The sequence below is a fragment of the Antedon bifida genome, chromosome 7, assembly GCF_963402885.1.
Source record: "Antedon bifida chromosome 7, ecAntBifi1.1, whole genome shotgun sequence".
NCBI lineage: Eukaryota > Metazoa > Echinodermata > Crinoidea > Comatulida > Antedonidae > Antedon > Antedon bifida.
This window is the reverse complement of record NC_136232.1, coordinates 326,085-350,389: the sequence shown is the minus strand read 5'-3', so window position 1 is coordinate 350,389 and position 24,305 is coordinate 326,085. Positions and strand designations below refer to the sequence as shown.

Genomic DNA, 24,305 nt, shown 5'->3' with positions numbered 1-24,305 from the left:
CACGTAAACAGATGGGGTGAAAGATCGCTTTGAAAAACTCTGGGGAGATAGGAGATTAAGCATGTGTAGTCAAAACATTAACATCTTGCATGTTTTTTAGATAATATGTCTACGATTGATATTGAACCAAGAAGTGTTGACTCGCTTGCAAAAGGACTAATTTGTAATATCTTACAAGACGTAGCGGAAGAGGAAGGGTATGATGGGTATTACTTAAGCCCACGGTCCTCACAAGGTGGAAGTGAGAACAATATTAGTAAAAGGTAATTTTGAAGAAAACATGTCTATAAAGATATTGAGGTGTGATGATTACGCTCAATTGCAATCTGGTTTCTTCGATCGTATGAGGGTTGTTTAGGATGTTTTTGATTGTCGTAACTTAGACTTCATTATATCATAAATGAAGCACTATTTTCACCAGTTTAATACACAACTAGATCTATCTAAATCGCGTCATTACCTACTGCATACCCCAAGATAAAATTCCATATTAAAACCGTAAATAAACCAGCGCAAACTACAGTTATTTGCATTGTTGATATTTTCAAATACTAAAAAAATGACTCGTTGAAGCGCTTGTCACAAAGATTTCCCTATACTGGTTATATAAGATTTATGAAAAAACACACATATACCTCCGTATTATATGCTGAAACTAGAAATAATGGGGGTCTTCAAACGGCTTGCAACTACTTTCATATACGTGCATACACTTATTAGTATACTATTATTTTAGATCTTGTGATGTGGTTGATGCTATTGGAGGATCAGACGGGGAGGTAATTTACATTGAATATATTGTATACATAAACATAACAAAAAAACAACAGTATACATAAATAAGGTTATTGCCAAAAGATTATTAAAGCAAATATAAAAATAATAAATTAACATTGATTTTTGTAATACATTTTAGGATGATTGGTATACAGCGGCAAATAACATCGTAGGGCAAGCGATTGATAGTGCTATTGAGTACCTTGAGAATAACCTAAATTTAGAAACACCAATGACGCAACCCGAACAAACTGTTTCTGTGGCACAGGATAACATTCGACGTCAAAGTATTGTTTTATCTTCTGTACTCAATATGATGGACGATACTAGTTTAGATCTGCACTACATTTCTTCTTCAGAAGAAGATGTCACCGATTGTGAGGATGAGGAAGAAGATATTATTGGTATAATTGACAATACGGTATGTGATTTTTTTTGCAAAATAGATTAATGCATTTTCCTACTGAAGAAAAGACATTTGATCTTTGACTGACCTGTTAGATTAATTAATTAAATTCTGATTATACCTATACTCAACTTGTTCTAATAGGCATCGTCAACAAATGGAGATGGAGACTGGCAGGCACAGGAAGCAACGGAACAATCTCCTGTTCCACCAAATATTAACGCCATTAGCTCTCGCCGAAGATCAGTCAACGAAGCAATATTGGCACCAGAAACTCTTCGTGGGTTCCATGAATTAGAAGAAGAAAGAGCTACATCTTCGGAAGGTGCTTTACGATTAGGAGGCAGTATGAGAAGAATGTCATTCAATGAACGAAATGTTCAAAGACGCCACACTGTACCAGATATAGTTCCTGTTTTCAATGATATCCAATTAAATATTGACCAGAACACAGTCGACTCTAACTTGGCAGCAATATCTGTCAAACCTAACAATTCCTATCAAATGGCACATAAACCACTTGAACGAAACTCTTTCCGAGATGTTTTCAAACCTGATATGACGAATTGTAAAGGTACTGCTGAATGCCTTCGTGGAGTTTTGACACAGCAGCTGTCTCAACGCAGAGCATCTCTTAGATCAGGAGATATTCAAGAAGCACATAACATTTTGGTTGAACAGTCTGAGGAAGAACTACATCATGAGGAAAATGTTATGACGGTTGATGATGTCGGGGGTTTCTGTTATTTGCCAAAGAGGAGAACGTATTACCAACAACACCAGCTAGAAGATGTATCTGAAAATGTAACTGAGGAACTAGAAGAGGAAGAAGAAACGAATGACGAGAATCTCGATATGTTTGCTGACCAAATGGTTAGTGACGTTCTAAAGAGAGTCCAATGTGATTTACCAGCTATACAGGTTGATAATAACGAATGTTCCGACGTTAAACTAGGTGAAGATGGTGTATTGGATACGACCCATCGTGTACACGCTGAAATCATTACCGAAACTGATGAGTCTCCGGGGGTCGTAATTAGTACAGTTTCAACACGTTCTAAGAACGTTGATGACGTTGAATTGTATAATGAATGGCTTCCGGGTACAAATAACTTACAGGGACGAAAATCATCAGGGAGCAGAACTAGTAAAAAAACCAATTCAAAAGAGTCAACAAAATCCAAAGCGTCACGAAGTAGCGTACAAAGACGGAAGTCGGCCACCAGTCATCATAGTAAACGTAGCAACAGTGCAAAATCATTTAAGGAGGCATTGCGAAGAAACGGTGGTAAGACACGAGTCGTGGCATCGGAACCATTACGACCAACTGTATTAATATCTGATGCATCTTCATCGATCAATTCACGAACAAGACGCAGGTCGGAAAGTTTCCTCTCTCGATTCGTGTCATCCGTAAAGGACTTTTTTACTTCCAGTAGACATAAGACATCTGACGATAATAATTTAGTAACAACTGAAACTAAAGAAGGTCACTCTAGTACGCAGACTGATCGTAGAGTCAAGTCATTGGACACTATCGAAACAACAAACCATGATTCTCTTAAAAACGCAAGGGCACAATCTATGCATCTTGGTTCGGACACTGAAAACATGTTAGATGTTCAACATACTAATAAGGTATCGAAATAGTTACATTTAATAATACCGTAGTACATTATATTTAAACGTTGTAAAAAAAAAATCGAGGTATAATGTAGTTACTTAGTTATTAATACTACTGTTTAAAGACGTAGAAAGCAGTCGTAGTCATCAATTTAATCTTTAATATATGTTTTGTCATCATTTAGGCTATATCAGGACTGTCTACAAAAAACGTATCAACAGAATCACACAAGTCGTCTCATAACATAATTGATGACAGAAAAAAATTGTCAGTATCCTCTAAGATAGAAAATGGAGAAATTACTCAATCATCTTCTGATATAACTAACACAGAGACAAAAGACACCGTAGAATCCACTGATCAAAGAAACGAGTCTTCGAAAACTTCACTTAAATCTGGTACTAAAAATGAAATTACTACAGATGAGATCGATGCAATCCGTAATGCATTACAGCCAGGAGCACAAGTGGAGACTAATAAACCAACGGAGACGCCACCAGTGTCAACAACAAGATTGCACAAAGAGGTCAGTAAAAAATAATACAAGAACGCTTTATTTGGTTTTGCTTTGCTTATACTAAACCAAATTACTCTTTTACAGCAGCAACGAAACTTAATACATAATTTTGTTTACATTAATTACAGGAGAGTCATCAGGAAGAAAATATTCCATCACTGAAACATTCTGCTGAAAGGAAAGCAGTTGAACCGAGACCACCTTCCAAAAAAGTAAATGTGTTTGTTACGTTTGTCATTGTCATAGTTCATGTCTATAACAAATAATATTTAAAAGCATTATTTAATTGACTAAAAACGAGTTGCGGACTGCTTTGGCTGTATCACCTTAAGCTATGTGTCTACACTATCAAACTTTATGTGACAACAAAATGTGACGTGCCCATATTATGGACATGATGATGTCATATCACTACCATATTTAAGCATATCATTATCATATTTATGCACACTTTTTGGCAAACTAGTTTGATAGTGTAGACAGAGCGTTAAATTGATGTAGAACCCATCACTGTTTTATGAAAAACCGGTTCTTATAGGTGCCTGTGTATTTTGCAGAAAAATAACAAGGCCATATACATGGCTGCAGTCGCGTGCTCAAATTTGAGTTAGTGTTTACCGACCGACCAACCGACCGTAGAGTAGCTGTAGAGTTTGCATGCGACTAAAAATACGTTTAAACTGAATATGTCTACGCCTGGTAATGATTAAGAGTCAAAAAGTGATGATTTTAATCAATTATTTTCTTTTGTTTTATCAGCGTGAACATCCATCTTCCTCCTCATTACGACGACCTGTTACCAAAAACTCATCACACAGAAAAGTTAAATCAGAAGTTGGTGTGAATAAATCTACAAAGTCTCTAAGTAGTTGTCAGAAAAGTGTATCCAGCATTAAAAAAGGACACAAATCTGATACCTATACGTTATCAACTGCCGAGGTATACTCTGGAAAGTCTAAATCTAGTAATACCAGTAGATCTACGCTACAGAACAGTCATAGAAATAAAACATCCGGGAAAATTTCACATTCAGCCATGGTAAGTGCGAAATCAAGCGTGAACTCAAACAGACTCTACGCAGCAGATTCTACTAAAGTCAATGATTCAACAACAAAAGCGTCAAAAACAAGTCATGGGTCTATCCCAATGAATGCATCAGATAAGCGTTCCAATACATCATCATCTAAGAAGGCTAGTGAATCAATACATAGCATAAATCAGAGCCAGCTTTCATCATCCATCAAAATACAAAAACTATCTTCTACGATCGCGGTTGAACCTAATGTAGAGCAAGATCTTCAAAAAGGGCGCGATTCGCAAAGCCAATCGTCACAAATCCAAAGTGTAGGCTCTCGCCAAAGTTCAAGCAAGGTATCCAGAAAAGGAAGTGGAACGGTAAGCGTAAAATCTAGTAGTTCAGGCAACCACTTTAGAAAATCAAGTAGCAAACGAAAAAGCAGTACTGCACAGTCTAGAAGTTCACCAACGCACAGCGAAACTAACACATCTAACCTTGTAAACACAATGGCAAAAGAAGGAGCGAGTGTTATCGAACATACGATAGGTTCGTCACAAAGCTGCCAGTCTACAAAGAGTCAAAATTCCTCTCAGAGTGATGGTAGCAGAGATCTTAATGGCAAAACATCTTCCCAAGATAAAGTTGACCAATCTTTTTCGAAAACATCTTGCCACTCTGCAAAGAGTGACAGCAAGACCAGAAAATGTTCACAAAGTAACAATGATGAGAAAAAAGATGGTATCATTAAAACACCTTCTAGTTGTCAGTCTGTAAAGAGCAATATTCAGATTATCGGCGATACGGTTAAGATTAAAACACCTTCCCAAACATCACAGCAGAATGCCAAGCGTTCAGAAAATGTAGGCAAAACACCTTCTGAAAATGAAGTAAAGATTTCAATCGATGCACCTGTCTTATCGTCAACTAGCTGTCATGAGAAAAGCAAGTGCGTGCTTAGTACGGCTCCATCTAAAACACTTTCACAGTGTACCGAAAATCAGAAACCGGCCAGGAAGACATCCTCTAAAACTGAAGATGTCAACCTAACCAGTTCATCGTTAACAGATTGTCAATCTGCGAATATCAAAGATAATATTGTGCAATCTCGAACGTCTTCAGAGTGCAATAATGAAAGAAGCCAAGATGTTTCTAAAGATGTTATGAACAACACCGCTAACAAAGGTTGTGTAAAAAGTATGACAGAACTAGATGAACAAAACGTTAATAATAACCCCGTGCAACATATTTCATCAACATCACAGCAGGACAATGTTAAAACAGTTGCCACCGTTGAAGCCAGCATTGAATTGAAATCCTCATCATCTGGTCGGTTACTGAATCGCCCGCAGTCTGATCAAAACCGTTTGCGACCTGTAAATGAAGAGGATATTATTGCGACATCGGACCAGACCGATTCAGTACGATCTACAGGTAGTAACCTACCAGAGATATCTCGGCCAAGCTCGGCAGAAATAGTATTAAATACATCGACTTTCGATTGCAAATCAGAGGCACCTGAAGAGGAGTTGGAGCGGCCAAAAAGCCCAGAACCTCCAATCGTTGACAAGGAATAACTCTAAACTATTGCAAAAAGACATCAAATTAATTGTAAACTAAAAAGTAATGATTAAACTTATACAGAAAGAACTTTGTTTAGTCTTAACTTAATTTCGTGTACTTCGAATACTGTAAACAAATGATAGGTTGGAAGTTAGGTTGTTTACATTGTGATAACAATTGAGTTCATCTAGTGTGTGCTTTAAAATACTGTAGCAATCTTGAAAACCAATCTTTTACACCATGTCAATGTTACTCGTTCCATCTGGAGAATCAGTAGTAGCCTAGTATTGTATGTCAATCCCCAGAATACTCTTCTAATGCCACATCCACATCGCGTATATAGACATGTAGAAAAATAAACACATGCACGAATGCATTGAAGTTTGTATTATTGAAGCTCTACAAGAAAACTAATACCAAGAAAACTTAAACAACTTTCAATTTATTTACAATCATTATTATTATGTGCGAATTAGTTGTTAGGAAATATCAACGTCTTGGGTGGCTTCAGACCATGTAAATTGGATAGAACTAATCCCTTTAAAATATCTAGAAACACCCATGTATTGTATATTACGGTATAATAGTTTCATCAGCTCAATTTAAAATAATTCAGTTATGCATGTATGTTGAGAAATGGTAGTTAAATGATCTTACACTCCTCTTGTACATTGGCGTTTCACAATAACTTGGGTTTGGTGTACACAATTGCAAAAAACCTAGTGCATCTTTTGTGATGAGTAAAAGGTACCCCACTGTACTGGCTCTACACAGTACCTGGATGGATGAATTAGTGAGCTTTACAGAAGAATTTCAATAACAAGCATCTTGTCCACATAGCACATAGAGACATGGTTTATATATCAATCATTTACCAGGTACAGTATATAATAATAATACCGCTACATCTAGGAATTGTATTCCACCTTAGTGGGTATTTTATCCTAACATTAGTGTTTGGTGCTTGATCTAAGATTAAAACCAGGGGTGGGTGTCTGGTTTGCCGTAACACCTGTGATGGGTTCCTGGTTTTCTATGATACCTGCACTGGGTGGCTGATCCTGAACAACACCTGTGCTGGGTGGCTGATTGTGAACTACACCTGTGCTGGGTGGCTGATTGTGAACTACACCTGTGCTGGGTGGCTAATTGTGAACAACACCTGTGCTGGGTGGCTGATTGTGAACAACACCTGTGCTGGGTGGCTGATTGTGAACAACACCTGTGCTGGGTGGCTGATTGTGAACAACACCTGTGCTGGGTGGCTGATCCTGAACAACACCTGTGCTGGGTGGCTGATTGTGAACAACACCTGTGCTGGGTGGCTGATCGTGAAAAACACCTGTGCTGGGTGGCTGATTGTGAACAACACTTGTGCTGGGTGGCTGACTGTGAACAACACCTGCACTGGGTGCCTGATTCTGAACTACACCTGTGCTGGGTGGCTGATTCTGAACAACACCTGTGCTGGGTGGCTGATTGTGAACAACACCTGCGCTGGGTGCCTGATCCTTTATTACATCTGGATGAGATGCCTGATTCTGCATTACTCTTGCACCAGGTGACTGACTCTGCATTACACCTGTGCTGGGTGAATGGGCCTGTATACCACCTGCACTGGGTGGTATATGAATATGCACTACACTTGTGATAGATTGCTGACCCTGTGCTACACCCGAATTGGGTGCCTGGTTCTGCAATACACCTGTTCTGGGTGCTTGGTTCTGCATTACACCTGTGATAGATAGCTGACCCTGTGCTACACCTGCATTGGGTGCCTGGGTCTGCAATACACCTGCCATGGGTGCCTGGTTCTGCAATACACCTGCCATGGGTGCCTGGTTCTGCAATACACCTGCCATGGGTGCCTGGTTCTGCAATACACCTGCCATGGGTGCCTGGTTCTGCAATACACCTGCCATGGGTGCCTGGTTCTGCAATACACCTGCCATGGGTGCCTGGTTCTGCAATACACCTGTTCTAGGTGCTTGGTTCTGCATTACACCCGTAATGAGTGGTTGACTCTGTATTGCACCTGTGCTGGTTACCTGGACCATCATTACACCTGGGTTAGGTGCCTGGTTCTGCATTATCGCTGAGTTAGGTACCTGGTTTTGTAATGTTGTTATTGGAGATTGCAAGCTAGCCACTTGATTTTGTTTGCCACTTTGAATTTGTTTCTGCTTGCCTGGAAGACTTTTCCGTTGCTGCCGAGGCCCTTTAGGTTCAACTTGTGTTGCTTCAGTTTGCAGAATTTTATTAAGAATCTAGGTAGTAATATAAAATACAATAGTATTAAATGTAAATGTATAGTACATTTCTTGTAATGCTATAAAAATTTAACATTTAGTTACAAAAAAATTATTTTTTAAAAAGATTTTGTAGTGTCCTCCTAAAACATGATAATAATATTAATAATAATTTCACTCATAAAAAAATAAATAAATGGTTAAATTTAACCAAGACAATTTGACTAGTTTTTGCTTGGAATAACAATTTTATTTTTAATTAATTTTTTCCCTGAACTATAGTATACACTGTAAAAATCGCATATTCCAAAAAAATACATTTTTACACAAAACCAGTACTGTACCTTCATTGGGTCATTAGTAGAAGCACTTTTTTTATCTGTACCATGTATGTGTGTTTCCATGTGAATCTTGAGGGCGCTTCTTCTTTTTGCAGCATAGTTACAATGGCTACATTGGAACGGTCTCTCTCCTGTGTGCTTTCGAATATGAACTGTTAAACCTTTCTTATCAACAGATGAAAAGCTGCACCATTGACATTTGAATGGTCTGATGTTGGAATGCTTGGCCATAACATGTTTCTGCAAAGTTAAAAAAACATCAAATTATTGAAACAAAAAGCTGCTGGTCTATACAAGACCGTCTCTAAGATGTGCTCTTTTTGGAAAAAATGAACCAATATCACATTACTGTACTAAGCTAAAAATTAAATCTGCTATTTTTTTCTGCTATCTTCTTTAAAATGTCTGTACTTTACTTTTACAACGTTTTCTGAAGGATCATATCTATATATTTTAACCTTTGTATGTATATGTGTAAGACTATGTATTGGAGCTGAGATGGCTGATGTACTGTAACTGAATGTAACTGTCAAAGTTTCATACATGCAGTGTCATAAAATTACCTTAAGAGTGCTGCCATCAGCACTAGCGTAAGGACAATGATTGCATTTGTAAGGTTTTTCACCAGTATGTTTCCGCATATGTACCAAAAAGTTGTCTTTTTTCTTTGAGCTGTATCCGCAATGTTCACAAATAAGTGGATTGACAAAATTTTTATGCAATGGCGACTGGAAGTGCTTTTCAAGTTTCTGATTGCTGACATATGACTTTTTACAAACGTTACAGAAAAAGTCTGATTCATGTCTGGCACGGTGTATTTCTAATCGCTTTCCAAATCTTGTCACATAATCACACTTGTCACACTTGAGTAATTCACATTGCGACGTATGCATACGTGATGCATGGTATTTTGCACTGCTCTGCGATGCAAACTCCAAACCACATATTTCACAGAGCACAGATTCGCCACGGTTGTGTTTCTTGTCAACGTGGGTTGTTAATTCATTTTCGGTTTTGTATCGAGCGTGGCATTGTGTACAGGCAAAATGCTTTTGTCCACGATATTCCTTGTTTAAAAATGGAGATAATATACCTAGGGAATCGTTAGTCGGAATGATGGCGTCACTCTTTCTACTTTTACGGAAGTGAATGGCAGTAGGTGTTTCAGAGTCAATGACATGTTGAAAAACTGTAATCTTGGTAGCCTTCGGGTTACACGCTGCAGCAGATTTTGCAATAGCTGAAAGATCAACTTTTGAATGAAGAATAGGATTGAATCCTTGTGTAACACTTTGGATTGACATAGGCCTAGTTTGACAATTAATCGTGACTGAGCTGTCCACTGCTTTTGCAGATGAATGACAACTTTTCTGTCCATCATGTTCTATGTTCATTTCCTGTACAACTAAATCTGCCACTACATCTTGTAGCACAATATTGTCTGATGGTTCATTAATACGTGTATGTTCTGTATTTTGCTGTGTACTAGTAACGGAGGTAATACTAATAGATTCATTGAAATCTTGATCAACAGAGTTCACAGAATTTACTTCTGAGTTACTATCCGATGCTGCATTTTCGGGATTAACAGTGTTTAGCTCCAGATAATTTTGGGACTTTTGAGCTTCGGATGACAAGCCTTTCATGAGAACATCAACAACTGTTGCAATGGACGAAACATCCTCCTTTTCAACAATGTGGACATTTTTCATGTGGTGTATTATTTCCTCACGAAATATGCACCTATACTTGCATAACTTGCACCTTAACACCTCAACCATCAAGTTGTCAATGTTAACTTGTAACCGGCCAAACTCTTGTTGTAAATCTTGATTCGAAAGAGTTTGTTTTTGTTGTAATTCAACAATGTTTTCTGGAATTCGTAGTTCAAAATATTCATCTTCTTTGCAACTACCAAAAAGGCTAACTTCATCAGATACTTCAGTTGTATCATCTTTTGAAGTCATTGTCCTAAATGTTCAGCCCTAAAAAAAAATAGCTAGGCCTACCCCTAGACATAAACAAAGCTGGAAGCTCGGTCGGTTTGGCTTTTTGTTCGCCCGATGTTTAGCTGTTTACCCTATTCGCGCTAGGCCTAACTAACGACGCATGAAGTTCACCAAGTAAAGAGATTTTAAACACACATTTTGGCGTTATATTTGATGCTGTTAATGAACAAACCAAACCAGAATAAAATAAAAGTTTTAAAGAAACCAATTCTCTGTTTTTCAAACTTCAGCGCTTGACCGATAAACTGTGTATTTACAATAATTTTCGAGCAAGATAAGGGGGCATGGACCACAAAATAACAGCTACAAACTTAAGTACGTACCCCCGCTAGAAAAATAGGCTCTTTTCAGACGTCGGTAGTCTTTAGTGAAAATTAATTTAACTAAAAATGGTATTTTTTGTATATTTTGGCATTTATCATAATATTATGGAAACGAATAATACAAATTAAATTTGTTCTCCCAAATATACAGTAAAATTAAAATAATATTTGAGTTATAAATTTAAGTGACACAGAGCGACGTCTGGCGATGTACTGTGACGTCATAAAGTTCGACACAAGAAACCACCCGAAGCAATGATGCGTATAAAGTGTAGCTACCATGGGCGACGATCATAACAGTCGGTGGATAATGAAAGCATTTCATTGACAATTTTTATAATTAAAGCGCAAAGGTCGGCACATGAAAGAAAGGTAGTTTCACGTGGAATACCCAACAGCGTAGGATCGGTAGGAGTATAGCTTGTGTAGCCCCAGAAACTAAAAAAAGAAGTCAGTAAGTATGCAGGTCATGACTTACATCATATCATAGATTGTAACATTGTATTTGTATGTGTAGGTCTAATACTATTTGTAAATAGTACATTGATTGATTGATTAGATTATAACATTAACAGTTGATAACTCCATATATATTTGCATTACTAATATTAGTGGTATATAATGAGTTAATTGTCGAGCGGTTTCATGTTAATTTAGAGGTGGGGTGTGATATCCTCTTGCCTGTCAAGCAGGATACAAAACAAGTTCTGCACAATTAAAGAAAAATTCTTGTTAAAAAAATTTGTTGCTGAGTTCTTTGATTGTTTGAGTGTTTTGTCCAATTGTTTTTAATTTTCACACTTTAGTTTTGTGAATTCTTTTTTAATTGTGCAATTGTTTTGTAAACTGCGCTTGACAGTTACAAAATACCAGTAGCTGAAACCCTTTACTAACAAAAAACGAAATCATTAGATAATCATGAATATGCATAATTACAATTTTTGCTCAATTTAAAGTTGTGAAGGATGTACAGTAATTTGAAAATTGCACAGAGAATACTTGAGAGCAATTTAGCAATTTATTTTGAAATTTCGCAAAGAAAAGTGTCTTGTATTGTTGCACATCATAATCTTTTTAAACATCTTTCACATAAGGCCATGTAAAAAAAAGTTGTTGGTTAACCCCTCCTTGCATAACATCCAAATATAGCCCAGATGATTTTTTTTAACTTGCTGATGAACTGAAACGACGAAATTAACTTGGAAAGTCTCACTTCAAAATTCTTGATAGAAAAACATTTTGTATTGTGACCAGTGAGTAGACTACAGTACTTGACTTACTTGGTATTTGATAGTGACGTGACTAGCTTACCTGGATGAACCTACATAGGCCTTTTCCCCTTCAAGGGGAGAACAAAACCGAAAGGTAAAAATTATATTTCTGAACTCCCCTCCAAGACAGTGGTATCGCCCATGAGCCACGCCCTCAGGTGGGCAGCAACGGCCATGCATACAGGTATTTTCACACTTAGTTCCCGTCGCCTTCACTCGTCTTCAAAAAATCTCCTTTCCATTCCGACTTTTAACACTAAAACGTATGGCCTAAAGCACCTTTATTTCTGCCTCTCGGTTATGGAATGACCTACCCGCCTCTATTAGATCATGTTCTAATCGCCTTTAAATCTGCCTTGAAAACTCATCTTTTTTTTTCAAATTGAGCTCTCTCATACACAGCGCGTTTGATCACTTATTGCTGGAATTGGCGCATTACAAATTCGTATTAATATTATTTATTATTAGTTAGGTGTAGAATTATAATAAGAATGATAGTAAAAACATTTTTGTTGTTTCGATTACTATTAATATGTAAGTTAAAATTACTGGTTTACAATCAATGAACTACATATGTAGTTGATATTGTACTGTACCCTGAAAAAATAATCAATAACATTTTTTGTGTTGATATGCCAATTTAATGTCACACAACAATTCACTTTTAAACAAAAAATTGCATCACAAAAAAACAAATATTTACCTGAAAAATTCTGAATTTAAGGCAAAAAATAAGTCAAATTGTTTCAGGTTTTTGGTTAAATGTACAGTAACTGTTATTTTTCTTTTTATAAGCAGTCAAATCCATGTTTTTGGCAGAACAATACATATTTAAAACTAAAAATTTAACAACAATAATCAATTTTACTTTGTGAAGTCACTGCCTGTAAACTGTACCATGTATAATTTATTCTGTGATTAAATCGATTATCATTCATTGAATTTTATAAAGAATAAAAAACAAATATATTTTGATTCTGAGGTCATTACTGCATGTATGATAATAAATACCAGAAACAGAGTTTATTTACAATATGAAATACGGTACTTCACCTTTGGAATGGTGTCACTCACAAACATTTAAACTGTATACAGTAATGTAGCTGTCAAACATCAAAAGTAAATACAGTATGGTACAGTATATAAAAATAAAATTTAACAACAAAACTGCCAGGAAAAATCAATACATTTTAGAGTATTATTAAAAAACTTAACAATAAAAGCAATATTAACACAAAAACCCAATTAACTGAAGTAAAACCTACTGTTTTTTTAAATATTTAAGCGATGGCTCTTGATTAACGTTCGTTTACAGAAAGTGTCGAATATGGTGAGAGATTCCTCACTAATTGCTACTGGGCCTTAAATACTTAATTTATTATCAGCATATTCTGCTAATGTATAACGAATATTTAATTGTTGTGTATTTAAATTCATTTTGTAGAATTTGTTAGGTCTTCCATTTGCTATCAAAAGACAAAATATTTATTGTCTTCAACTTCTCTGTTTCCACATAATTTACAGATATGTCATCTACAGTAAAGTGTTAATTAATTTCAAGGGAATAAACCATGGAGGTACTGTAACGCATAATAAAATGTAAATACCGTAAGAAATAAAAGTCGATAATTGGCCAGTTATTTAATAGATACTTGTAATGTATATTTTATATGCACGGTCAGAGTTATGAAATATTATGGAATTAATAATAGCTCACTGATTCTTTTCACTGTAGATTTTGTTGCTAAGTTACCATGACACAAAAACAGTTTGTGCTTGAGAAAATATCATTTAATTGTGTACAAGTAGAATGATTGGCATTTTGAAAATATAGAAGAACAAATAGATTCTCTTTTTAGTATTTATACAGTATTCTTATTTCAAGCTATAGATCCATTGGTAAAATGATTACATACATACACAATTATATTTTATTACTCAAACTGTTTTTAATATGTTTGGATTGGTAATTTAGGTGGTATAAAGTTAAGAAATAAATATCAAAAGATGTAATTTGTTTGGATTAGCAGTTACTAATTGGATTACCTCAACTAATGTAACTAATGTATATTCAATGCTGAAATATATAAGAAAACAATGTTAAGGAATGGCTGTGTGTTATTATCGCTTGTCACAGTAAGATCTGTTTTTTACTGAATATCTCATATTTGAAATTAATTTGTTCTTTAAGTACATACCATAAGTGTTGTGACTTAATTTCTTGTAAATTTTGCGGTTCTAAATAATATACAATATTGTTTAACTTTAAAGCTGCTTTCAACATATTCATATAAAATACTGGCATATTTTTTAATGATAAATATATAAATATAGCTAAATAAATTAAAAGGCACAGAATAATCTCTAAACCGCCCCGTGATATTACTGAATACTAATTGATTAATTTGGAAACGATTTTATCACAGATTTCCCCATCTTTATTGTTTGTAAATTAAATATACTGTATATAAATATATATGGCCCGTCATATATTCAGATAAAATACCAAATTTTTGTGTTTTTCTTTTCAAGATCCTTGGTGTGTTTAAAAAAAAAATTACAAATACAGTGTTGTTTAACAGTTATTATAATCAATTATTGATGAAGGTTATGCACATGTGGTTTCTCCCTAAAGAGGATAACACACCCACCCCTCCTCCTCTTTCATAGAGGCCAGAGCTGTACAGAAATACATAACATTGGGGTAGCCATATTGATATTAACTTAATTGTTCCTAAAAATCATTGTTTTATTATACTGGACCAATTAATCTAATTTATTATATAATTAGAATTGATGAGGTACTGTAAAACATAAGAAGATGTGGGGACCATATACAAACTCAGAGGCTGTTCAGGATTGTTTAAGCATGACATCTAGCTATGCTCCGCAGCATGTACATACAATGGAACCACGCCCACCATATGCTGTAGGAAAGCCACGCCCATTCTCAGGTATGTTTAAACCGAACCAATTAGCAGTAAACAGTCTATTCAATCTTTCTGAATGTAGGAAATGAGGGAATTTTCTCTAGATCTGTGCCTGAGTGAATTGTAGAGAAAAGAAGAAAAATCTTGAATTTTAGAATTGAATTATCAATATCACGTTTTTATTACCTCTTTATTTGAATTATGAATGTAATATATCCTGACATTGTAAACATCATAATTTGATTTTATGTAAAAATTATGCTCTATTCTTGAATCATAGCACCAATAAGAAAACAAATTGCAGCTGATAGATGGAGAGATTCCTCATCAGATCATATGTCATTAAGTAATCAAGCGTTACTACAGCAACAAAGTATCGACTCTAGATATGCATATCGGCCAAAGCATCATGCAGGTAAATTACGTGTTTGATGTTCATTGCATCTCTTTTATCGGTTTAATGCAGATCCAGGATGTTTATACTAGACAATAAACAAGACAATTATTGAGCCAAATGTTTTTTTAAATTTTAACCTAACATATTTAAATAGCAAGTATATACTGTATATGGAATTTGCACTTATAAATGAATACATTATTATTAAAATAACAGTGCTGAGTCTAGTATAAGGTTTATTTAATGGAATGTTTTATTAAATCATGTGGCTGCATTCACTAAATATTTAGCATCCCTTAGAATTTAAACATTCTCCTACTGATATCAAAGTAAAGTGAATTGGTTCTATTACTGTACATGCATAACAAGTAAACATGACTCTAACACTCTTGAAAATCAACTTGTGATGTACAATGTCTATTCTACTATGCGGCCAAAATCTGAGCACTGCCTTTTTTAATGCCTTAGACGCTAGTTGAAAGCCTAACTGTGCTATTAACTCGGTTCATCCTCATTAAATACTGAATCTTTCAACTAATAAACATTCATTATTTTAACCTGTATGATGTAAGTGACTGTCAGTGAATGATTAAATTATAATATTAAATTCACAACAGAATAATTTAGCAAATTACTGTACAATATACTATGGCAAGTAATCTTTTTTATTGTTTGCTGTAATTAAAATAATGTCTTAACTATCTTTTAATATTAAAGTCATTAGTATGTAATTTACTATATATGTGATTATAGTCTTTATTGAATTATTATTTTCTGGATATTGAAGAAGATTGGAGATTATATTTAATGAACAGCAAATTGTTTAGAATAAAGATCTTTCCGTATAACACATTTATTTGTTCCTTTATTTCTTTTATTTGTTTTTAAAACTATTTTGTGGCATTTATGTTTCTGGTACAAACAATTGAATATGTTTACTTTACCAAACCTTTTTTTTTTAGTGAATTATCATTCTTTACTTTTCAGGTCGTCAGTATGAAGTGATCAATCGAGAGACTCAATTACGTATGATGTCATATCCACGAATGGAGAATGGCAAGAAAGTATATCTTCCATCTTATTCATCTCTAAGTGATCCTCATTTAACGGACTACTATGCGAGAAAGTTTGGCCTAGAATTAAGACCTCCATCCGCAATAGCAGTAAGTTATCTTTCATTCATTACCAATTTGAACGCAATGTATTATTGAAAGATGTATTGTCCCTCAAAAACATGAAACATGAAGATCAATCAAATTTCCCAGTTTAACTAAAGTTGATCACCTGCGTAGAAAAAAAACTATAAAAAAAATAATGTATTTACTAAAATAAACGGTTAAATTCAACCATTGAATTCCAAATTATAGTTTTTTAAAGTGAACAATTTTTTTTTTTTAAAGTGAAAATAACTATGTGACATTATAAACATAAAAAACATTTTTTTTTCCAGAGGGACAATATACCTTAAAAAAACCCCGAATTTTATAGTACTGTAATTATTAAATACAGTAACTTATAACATGAAAACTGTCTGTAGAACCACAGTTAGTGCAATATAATAATAAATCATATAATATAATTAAATAATAATAATTTTTATCTAATTTTAACAATTTTTATCCTCTTAACTTTTTGTGTGGGTTTTTGTAAATTGTATTTTATATTTTTGTATTTTGCCAGTTTTCAAATCACATTTCTGTTTTTTAAATGGACAATAAAGTATATATGACTATGACTATGACTAAATTAAAAAAATGACAAAAATATGTGGAGTTATAGAGTTCAAACATCTTGCTACTTCGTGAATTTGTGAAGTGAATTTTATGACTATAATTGTAATACAAGTAATAAAAAAAAAACTGAGAAAAAAAATAAATGTTTTGATTGACTTGACTTAGTTGTCAAAGATGCAGACGTTTATGTTTTATATAATAATGAATAGAACTGGTAAACCAGGTAACCTTTATTTGAATATCTATAATTCCATACTTTTGTGATGGAAAGTAAGAAATAAATGACTGTATAAAATCATACTAATTATAATATTTGTTATTTATGTCAAAAGACATAAAATAATGATATAATGTTGGTCACCAATGAATAATAACCACAGAGTGAGTTTATGTTTCTACACGCAATACACACAATACAATACATTTAATACAACTGATGGTAATAAAATAATACAACAGTAATAATGCAGTCAAGATAGAAGATACAGTACAATAACTATCATATATGTATTGACAATTGAAGAACTGTCTTCAAGGTTCTGCTTGTTACAACAACATTTTGAAATTATAATTATTAAATAATACTTTTTATCTTTGCTGATCATTTTGCTGTAAAGTGAGCACAATGTACATTGATATTGATTAAACTGTTGTTCAGAATATCTTCAGGTGGTATGTCAATGTCGCAAGATATTATCTACTGACTTCAGTCTCATAAAATGCTTTCAATATAATGGATTTCTAACATAAGCATCTGATTTATAGCTTTATAAACTAGCAGTGTGTATTATTTTTACACTTACAATTATGTAAAGCAGTAAAACTTTGGAACCGATGTATACATAATTTGATTTTGTCCATTTAAAATGATGTTTTGAATCCATCTTTTGTCCCGATTAATAAAATAAGCAGAACTATATATTTATTTATATTAATTAAATCCAAAGGCAAATTTACTGAAAAAATGACAATGCTGTGGGTATCAGTGGCTGGATCTCAATGGAGATACAAAATAAAATAAGCAAAAAGCTAAATCAAAACAAAGTAAAACGGCCAGAAAAATATGCAGAGATTTTGGGCAACACTACCTCTTCATCAGTGAAAATGAGTACTTACATAGATAATATAAAGAAATCAAACAAGAGCAATTAGGGGCTATTGGATTGATAAATTAAAATATGACATTTAGTATTGTAATTAGATACGTCTTATGTCACTTGCTTAATTTGAAACTTATTACTTAACCCTGCAGGTGAAAATATAAAAAACCAAAAGACTAAAAGAATACAAAAATATGGTAAAATTTGTCTTATTTATATTTGTTTAACCAACATAGAGAATGTACTGTTCACTATCACAATAAAAGGGAACATTAAATTGCTTTCATTGACACTAATATCTATTTATTTAATTTATTATTTTTTTAGAAACGAAGAGCATTAAGTGCTAAGACATCTAATGGGTTTCGTCCACACCGTCCAGGCAGCGCAAAGAATGGTGAAACAGTTTACAAAATTGAAGTAAAGACAGGAGATAAAAAAGGTTGTGGAACATCAGCAAATGTAAGTTTATGAGAAACGGCCTCCAATTTTTAGTAGTTTACAAATTATGCAACCAATCAAAGTTCAGGAAATGAGTTATTACACATTCATGAGCACTCCTACAAATCAAGAAGCTCAGCAAACATGCGATGGAAATCGCAGATATTCGCTTTTGTGGTGGAATATGAAAGGGTAGCACAATTTTTTTCTGTGACATCAAATTTTTACTAATAAATTTGAGTACGGTAGTGTAAAACATGCTCATTAGTATTATTTACTTTACATTCTAATAATAATCAATCTGCTTTTACCATAGATATATTATAGTGAATTTAATATCACTATAATATCACTATAATATCTTATTGCTTTTTCACATTTAGGTTTTCATCTCCATGAAAGGTGACAAAGGGAAATTCCAAAAGAAAAAGTTAACCAAGAAACAAACAAAAACCAACTCAGGTCTTGTCCATTGCAAGTTCAATAGGAACTCTTCTAAGATTTTTAACCTCAAAGGATCAGAAGTTGGAGAATTGAAATCTCTCACAATAGAGGTAAATCTTATATCATACTGTATGTAATATTGTGTTTCCTAATATTTGAATTTTCATTTTGAGGTATATTGTGTTGTTATTGTGCTATTATTAATATTATACATTCTGAAGTTTGCAAACTTATTAAAGATGAATACAAATGAATAGATTAGTAGAGCACTCGTATTATTAGTACGCATTGTGTACGATAGAACAACTCTGCCACTTTGTGACAGATTGTATGTTGGAATTTTAGTCTACTATTGGCAGAGAAAGTAATAAATGACATTTGAAAACCAATATATCATGCATTACTGTATATAACACCTAAATAAATTCCTGTCATTTGATTGGACGATTGTAGGTCACATGGCGTGCAATAGTACTTTTTATTACACAGCAAATGAAATGTGAATCAATTGTATGTCAATTCTTTTAGCATGATGGCTTGGAGAAAAAAGATAGCTGGTTTGTTGATGAGGTGAAAGTTACAAATTTACATACAAAGAAATCATGGTTATTCTTCTGCAGTCAATGGCTTTCGTTATTCCACAATGACTGTCAAATATCGCGGAATTTAAGACCTGTGGATGCAAACAAATATGGAAAAACCCGTAAGTATGCTGGTTAGGTCAAAATTCTATTGCAGTTACTGCAGTAACTATTAATTTGTTTACTCTTTAACTTGTTTATACAATTATTTAGAAATATTGTTGAGCTAATCATACACATTGTTTATTGCAGAGTACTGTATGCCTCATAAACTTACTAAAATCTGAAACAAACTAAAGTCAACATTTTACATAAGGCAAATTAATTTCATAGCAAAAAACATTATGAACACTTGTTGACAGTTTTCTGAAATGACTTCAGTGTACTTGGTCGCACTCAATTTGATTAACATGCATGTATGACATATTGATTTGCTGTAATTTGATTGGCTTTTCTTTGTTTGCAACAAAAACTGGTCAGCATTTTTGTTTTAATTTTAGTTGAAAATAACCAGTTTAATTGAATTAAAGAGAAAAAAAGACAAGGTTCTCCAGTGAATTAACGATAACAAATATATTATAATAATAGACCAAGGAATAATTAAAATATACTGGTTCTTTGAAGGGTCAAAATAGGCCCTACTGTAGACCTACATCTCAACCACAATCCAACTCCTAAACTAAAGAAACAGATATTGTAATATTGATACATGATGTTTTGTATTGTAATAGAAAATGTTTTCCAAAACATAAAGTATAGAAAGTAATTGAAATACATCTAATTTCTTTTTAAAATTCAGAATATGAGATTGTAGTTATCACAGGGGATGTTGCAGGTGCTGGAACCGATGCCAATGTATACATAACACTTTTTGGTGCACGCAGGTCGTGCAGCAAATTTCAGCTGAAAGGGCATGGAAAAATGTTTGAACGTGGGAAGAGTGATATATTTACACACAAATGTGAAGCTGTAGGACCTCTGAAAAAAATTAGGTAATATATAACTATTATTTTTTTACTGAAGAAAATTGCTAGAAATTAAAGATATGTAATTGTAAATGATTTTTACTTAATTTGTTTTCATATACAACAAAGAATATCTGATACATTTTTATTTTCTTTTTACAGAATTGAACATGACAACACTGGATTTGCCGCAGGCTGGTTTCTAGAACGTGTTGTCGTTACCGATTTGAAGAATCCAAAGAAATCCAAATACTACTTCCCATGCAGCATGTGGCTGGCCCGTGATGAGGGCGACAAACTCATATCAAGAGATTTACTAGGCAGCAAAGATCCTCTTGCTATTAGAAAATGTAAAGTTTGCATTTATTTTCAAAATGAAAGAAAGCTTTATTTATAATATTGCTTTCTTTTATAAGAAAATTGTGAATTGAAGATTAATTAATTATTAATTAGTAGTTAGTTAATATTAACTATATGCCGTCTTTTACCTCAATGTTAAATTTAATTTTCAGCACAAAAATATATGGTTCATGTGTTTACTGGGAACAAGCGCAAAGCTGGCACAGATGCTAATGTTTATTTAACACTGTTCGGTGAAGGTGGAGATTCAGGGGAACACAAACTGAATACGTCAAAAAATAACTTTGAGAAAGGAGGGTAACAATGACTAAAATTAACTATTGACTACTTATATTTCAAATTACATGAAATTGTTTGATCCATTACATTATATACACAAGTTTATGTCATGCTATGTGAGGATATATAAAGTACTTTAGAATCGTGGAACTTTGTTTTCTGTTGATTTGAAGGTGAAATCCCGAAGCTAATAATTATCATCATCAAAATTTTATTTGAATTCATCAGTGTACAGTACAATGTCCATACCTACAAAATCTATAATGTCGCATTTATCAATTGTTTACTTCTTTTCAGTGAGGACATTTTTGTGTTAGAATGTGCAGGTCTTGGAGCCCTTGATAAACTGAGGATAGGACATGACAACTCAGGTTTTGGAGCTGCATGGTTTCTTGATAAAGTAAATTACTTTATTAGTTTATTATTGGTAAATTGGTCACATAAAAAAAAAAAAATAAAGCCACAGCCCTCTATCAGGCATTCCACAGCAGCTACTTACCATGTGAATGCAAAGGGGCTCCAATATGAATATGTAAAAACCATTTGTTAAACTTTACCTTTAATAAACACAAGCTGAATTTATTTTTTTTCAGATTATAGTAGACGATACATCTCTAAATAAAACATATAAATTTCCCTGTAATCGATGGTTTGCAAAAGATGAGGATGATGGAAAAATATCTAGAGAGCTTTACTGTGAGGGCAGTGGCAATGGATCTAGAGGTTAGTAGTGGTGTTTAATAACTTATTTGTTGATATCTGGCTTTCATTCCTCAATCAAGTATGTATATGACATTAGGTTAAAGTTTAGCAGTTAATTTTTAGGCCCTGTAATCCTCCCTAAACCATATGTCTGCCACTGTATACCTCATAGGTAGCTATGATGAAGATTTTTTAACCTTCTTCATTGGAATTAATTACATTTATACTAAACATTTGGTGATTAAATATTTTTTCACCATTCAAAACTTTAAACAAAAAGTGTACATAATCAATTGAAAATGCTCTATTTAAATTCCTTTAGGAACCCCATATGAAGTAAGAGTTACAACTGGAGACAAACGTCATGCTGGAACCAGTGCAGGTGTTTACATTGTTATGTATGGGGGTGAAAATGGAGAAGAAAATAGTGGTAAGATTAACCTTGATGGCAAGTTTGAAAAAGGAAGAACAGATGTTTGTGATTTGGAGATTGGAAATGCTCTTAGTCCACTCAGTCGGATTGATATCGGCCATGATAACTGTGGTAGTGGGGCAGGCTGGTTTTTGGACAGGGTGAGTGATTGTAGACATCATTTTCATATTTTGTAATGTGGTATTTCTAATTTCTTTACCACAAGTGCTGTGGACCCAACATGTTAAATGATATTACTGCACAGAACACTGAAAAGTAACAATACCATGGCAGTGCCGACATACGTTTGTGCATAGCCGAGACTGGGTCTGTGAATGTAGCTATCTGATACATTATAAACTGCTTGTATTTATAAAGCAATTAAGTTTTAGTTAAACGTTGTGCTGATCTGGGTAGGTGCTGGCTGCTTTAGGTCTGTGGAGGGCTTGAGGAGAATAATAATTACATTTACATTTTTACATTTAATATAGGTTGTGGTCAGCTGTCCATCGAGTGCAATAGAGCAGACATTTATATGTGACAAGTGGCTTGCAGACGATGAAGATGACAATGTTATTGAGAGAACGCTCTATGAAAATAAATCAATGAGAAAAACAAAGAAGAAAAGTAAGCTCATTGGTTCTTTCTTTCACACTTGCCTGCTAAGTTAAAGTATAGTACCATAGAGAAATAAATGATATTTTGGCTGAAAATTCAGAATAAGTGTTGTTCTATTTTTACTTTAATTATGCATTTCTTTCCTGTATTATTTTTTAGAGCTTGCTTGGAATGTCACAGTTTTTACAAGTGACATTGCAAATTCGGGAACTGATGCTAACGTGTCGATGTGCTTGTATGGAGGTCAGGGCAAAACAGATGATATTGAACTCAAGACAAAAAGTGATGTATTTGAAAAAGGGGATGAAGATAACTTTAAAATTGAGGCAGCAGATGTAGGAAAGCTGTACAAGATGAGAATATGGCATGATAATTCTGGCTTAGGCCCTGGCTGGCATCTGGATAAGGTAACAACAGTGTAAACAGACATTTTGTGTAATTTTGTAACGAGTTTACAAGGTGATCTGCATATCTATCATCTAACTGAACATTACATTGTGTACAAACAACAGCAGATGTTTTCTATTATATTTTAGTGTATTATTTTAGTTTCATTAAAGAAACCAATTATTTATAAAAGCCCTATTTGTTCACAGGTGGTTGTTGAACAGGTTGCCACAAGAAAGAAATACACGTTTAACTGCCAGAGGTGGCTAGCAACCAGTGAAGATGATGGAGAGATCATCCGAGAGATACCGGCAGAAGGTGATGGTATCAAGAAACCTCTGAAATGTAAGGACCTGGGTGGCTCTAAATCATATGCAACTATAAGATGATGTCACATACAACAACTCCCCTAAGGGTCCCTTCGTTTTGATCTGCCACCAAATGGTGCTCATTTATCAGTCCACAACAGAGATGGATCAGTACACATGGGTAACATCTTACTCTTCCGAAAGATGCACTGGGTTCTTAAGGTGCAAAACTTGAACCTCAAGTTTTATGTCCTTATCTTAGAAGACTTCGCCTTTTTCTTATTTTGTTTTGGTTGAGGAGAGATTTGATCAAGCAATGCTTATTTGGTAATTAATTAATATTTTGAAATTATTTCAGTGTTGAAGTACAATGTTCAAATAGTGACAGGAGATAAGTTTGGTGCTGGGACCGATGCAAATGTCTCTTGCAACATCTTTGGAGAGCTTGGAGACACTGGTGAAAGGCCAATGAAGAAATCTAAAACAAACAGAAACAAGTTTGAAAGGAAGGCTGTAAGTTGAATATATTTGATATACTGTAGAACATTTATAT

General features: G+C 34.0%; 3 protein-coding genes across 4 annotated transcripts in view; 2 read left to right on the top strand and 1 right to left on the bottom strand.

Moving 5' to 3' along the window:
- Positions 1-105: 105 nt before the first annotated feature.
- On the top strand, positions 106-5,981 carry LOC144848021 (uncharacterized). Its single transcript, XM_078704682.1, has 7 exons — positions 106-263; positions 737-779; positions 917-1,198; positions 1,328-2,821; positions 2,992-3,333; positions 3,453-3,536; positions 4,084-5,981. Exons 1-7 carry the CDS (start codon positions 106-108, stop codon positions 5,914-5,916), a joined length of 4,236 nt encoding a protein of 1,411 aa, XP_078560808.1. The 3' UTR covers positions 5,917-5,981.
- Positions 5,982-6,347: 366 nt separating this feature from the next.
- LOC144848050 (uncharacterized) lies at positions 6,348-10,787 on the bottom strand. 2 transcript variants are annotated; one of them, XR_013613821.1, is made up of 4 exons: positions 9,056-10,787; positions 8,496-8,732; positions 6,975-8,169; positions 6,928-6,944 (listed from the first exon to the last, which is right to left on the bottom strand). XR_013613821.1 is itself a non-coding variant. In XM_078704717.1 (3 exons), the coding sequence occupies exons 1-3, from the start codon at positions 10,457-10,459 to the stop codon at positions 7,048-7,050; spliced, it is 2,763 nt and encodes a 920-aa protein (XP_078560843.1). In that variant the 5' UTR covers positions 10,460-10,787; the 3' UTR covers positions 6,348-7,047. The 2 variants fall into 2 exon arrangements, 1 of the variants encoding a protein (XP_078560843.1); XM_078704717.1 differs by having other exon boundaries at positions 6,348-8,169.
- A 444-nt stretch (positions 10,788-11,231) lies between these two features.
- LOC144848018 (lipoxygenase homology domain-containing protein 1-like) overlaps positions 11,232-24,305 on the top strand; it is a 32,677-nt gene continuing 19,603 nt past the window's right edge. Inside the window, exons 1-17 of the mRNA XM_078704678.1 lie at positions 11,232-11,278; positions 14,887-15,049; positions 15,306-15,440; positions 16,410-16,585; positions 18,583-18,717; positions 19,080-19,250; positions 19,669-19,843; positions 20,521-20,713; positions 20,849-21,036; positions 21,199-21,343; positions 21,623-21,725; positions 21,919-22,048; positions 22,350-22,600; positions 22,931-23,066; positions 23,217-23,464; positions 23,654-23,789; positions 24,111-24,265. Coding sequence (XP_078560804.1) covers positions 14,917-15,049; positions 15,306-15,440; positions 16,410-16,585; positions 18,583-18,717; positions 19,080-19,250; positions 19,669-19,843; positions 20,521-20,713; positions 20,849-21,036; positions 21,199-21,343; positions 21,623-21,725; positions 21,919-22,048; positions 22,350-22,600; positions 22,931-23,066; positions 23,217-23,464; positions 23,654-23,789; positions 24,111-24,265 — 2,610 coding nt within the window. The 5' untranslated portion in view covers positions 11,232-11,278; positions 14,887-14,916. The remainder of the gene's footprint in view (positions 11,279-14,886; positions 15,050-15,305; positions 15,441-16,409; positions 16,586-18,582; positions 18,718-19,079; positions 19,251-19,668; positions 19,844-20,520; positions 20,714-20,848; positions 21,037-21,198; positions 21,344-21,622; positions 21,726-21,918; positions 22,049-22,349; positions 22,601-22,930; positions 23,067-23,216; positions 23,465-23,653; positions 23,790-24,110; positions 24,266-24,305) is intronic.

Bases quoted from the DNA above. Each gene is read 5' to 3' on its own strand.
- LOC144848050 (XM_078704717.1), bottom strand. From the start codon at position 10,459: ATGACTTCAAAAGATGATACAACTGAAGTATCTGATGAAGTTAGCCTT. The intron at 8,733-9,055 runs GTAATTTTATGA...TTAACTTTGCAG, and splicing joins CTGATGGCAGCACTCTTAAG to AAACATGTTATGGCCAAGCA. The intron at 8,170-8,495 runs GTACAGTACTGG...ATTACTACCTAG, and splicing joins CTACTAATGACCCAATGAAG to ATTCTTAATAAAATTCTGCA.
- LOC144848021 (XM_078704682.1), top strand. From the start codon at position 106: ATGTCTACGATTGATATTGAACCAAGAAGTGTTGACTCGCTTGCAAAA. The intron at 1,199-1,327 runs GTATGTGATTTT...TTGTTCTAATAG, and splicing joins TTGGTATAATTGACAATACG to GCATCGTCAACAAATGGAGA. The intron at 3,537-4,083 runs GTAAATGTGTTT...TTGTTTTATCAG, and splicing joins CGAGACCACCTTCCAAAAAA to CGTGAACATCCATCTTCCTC.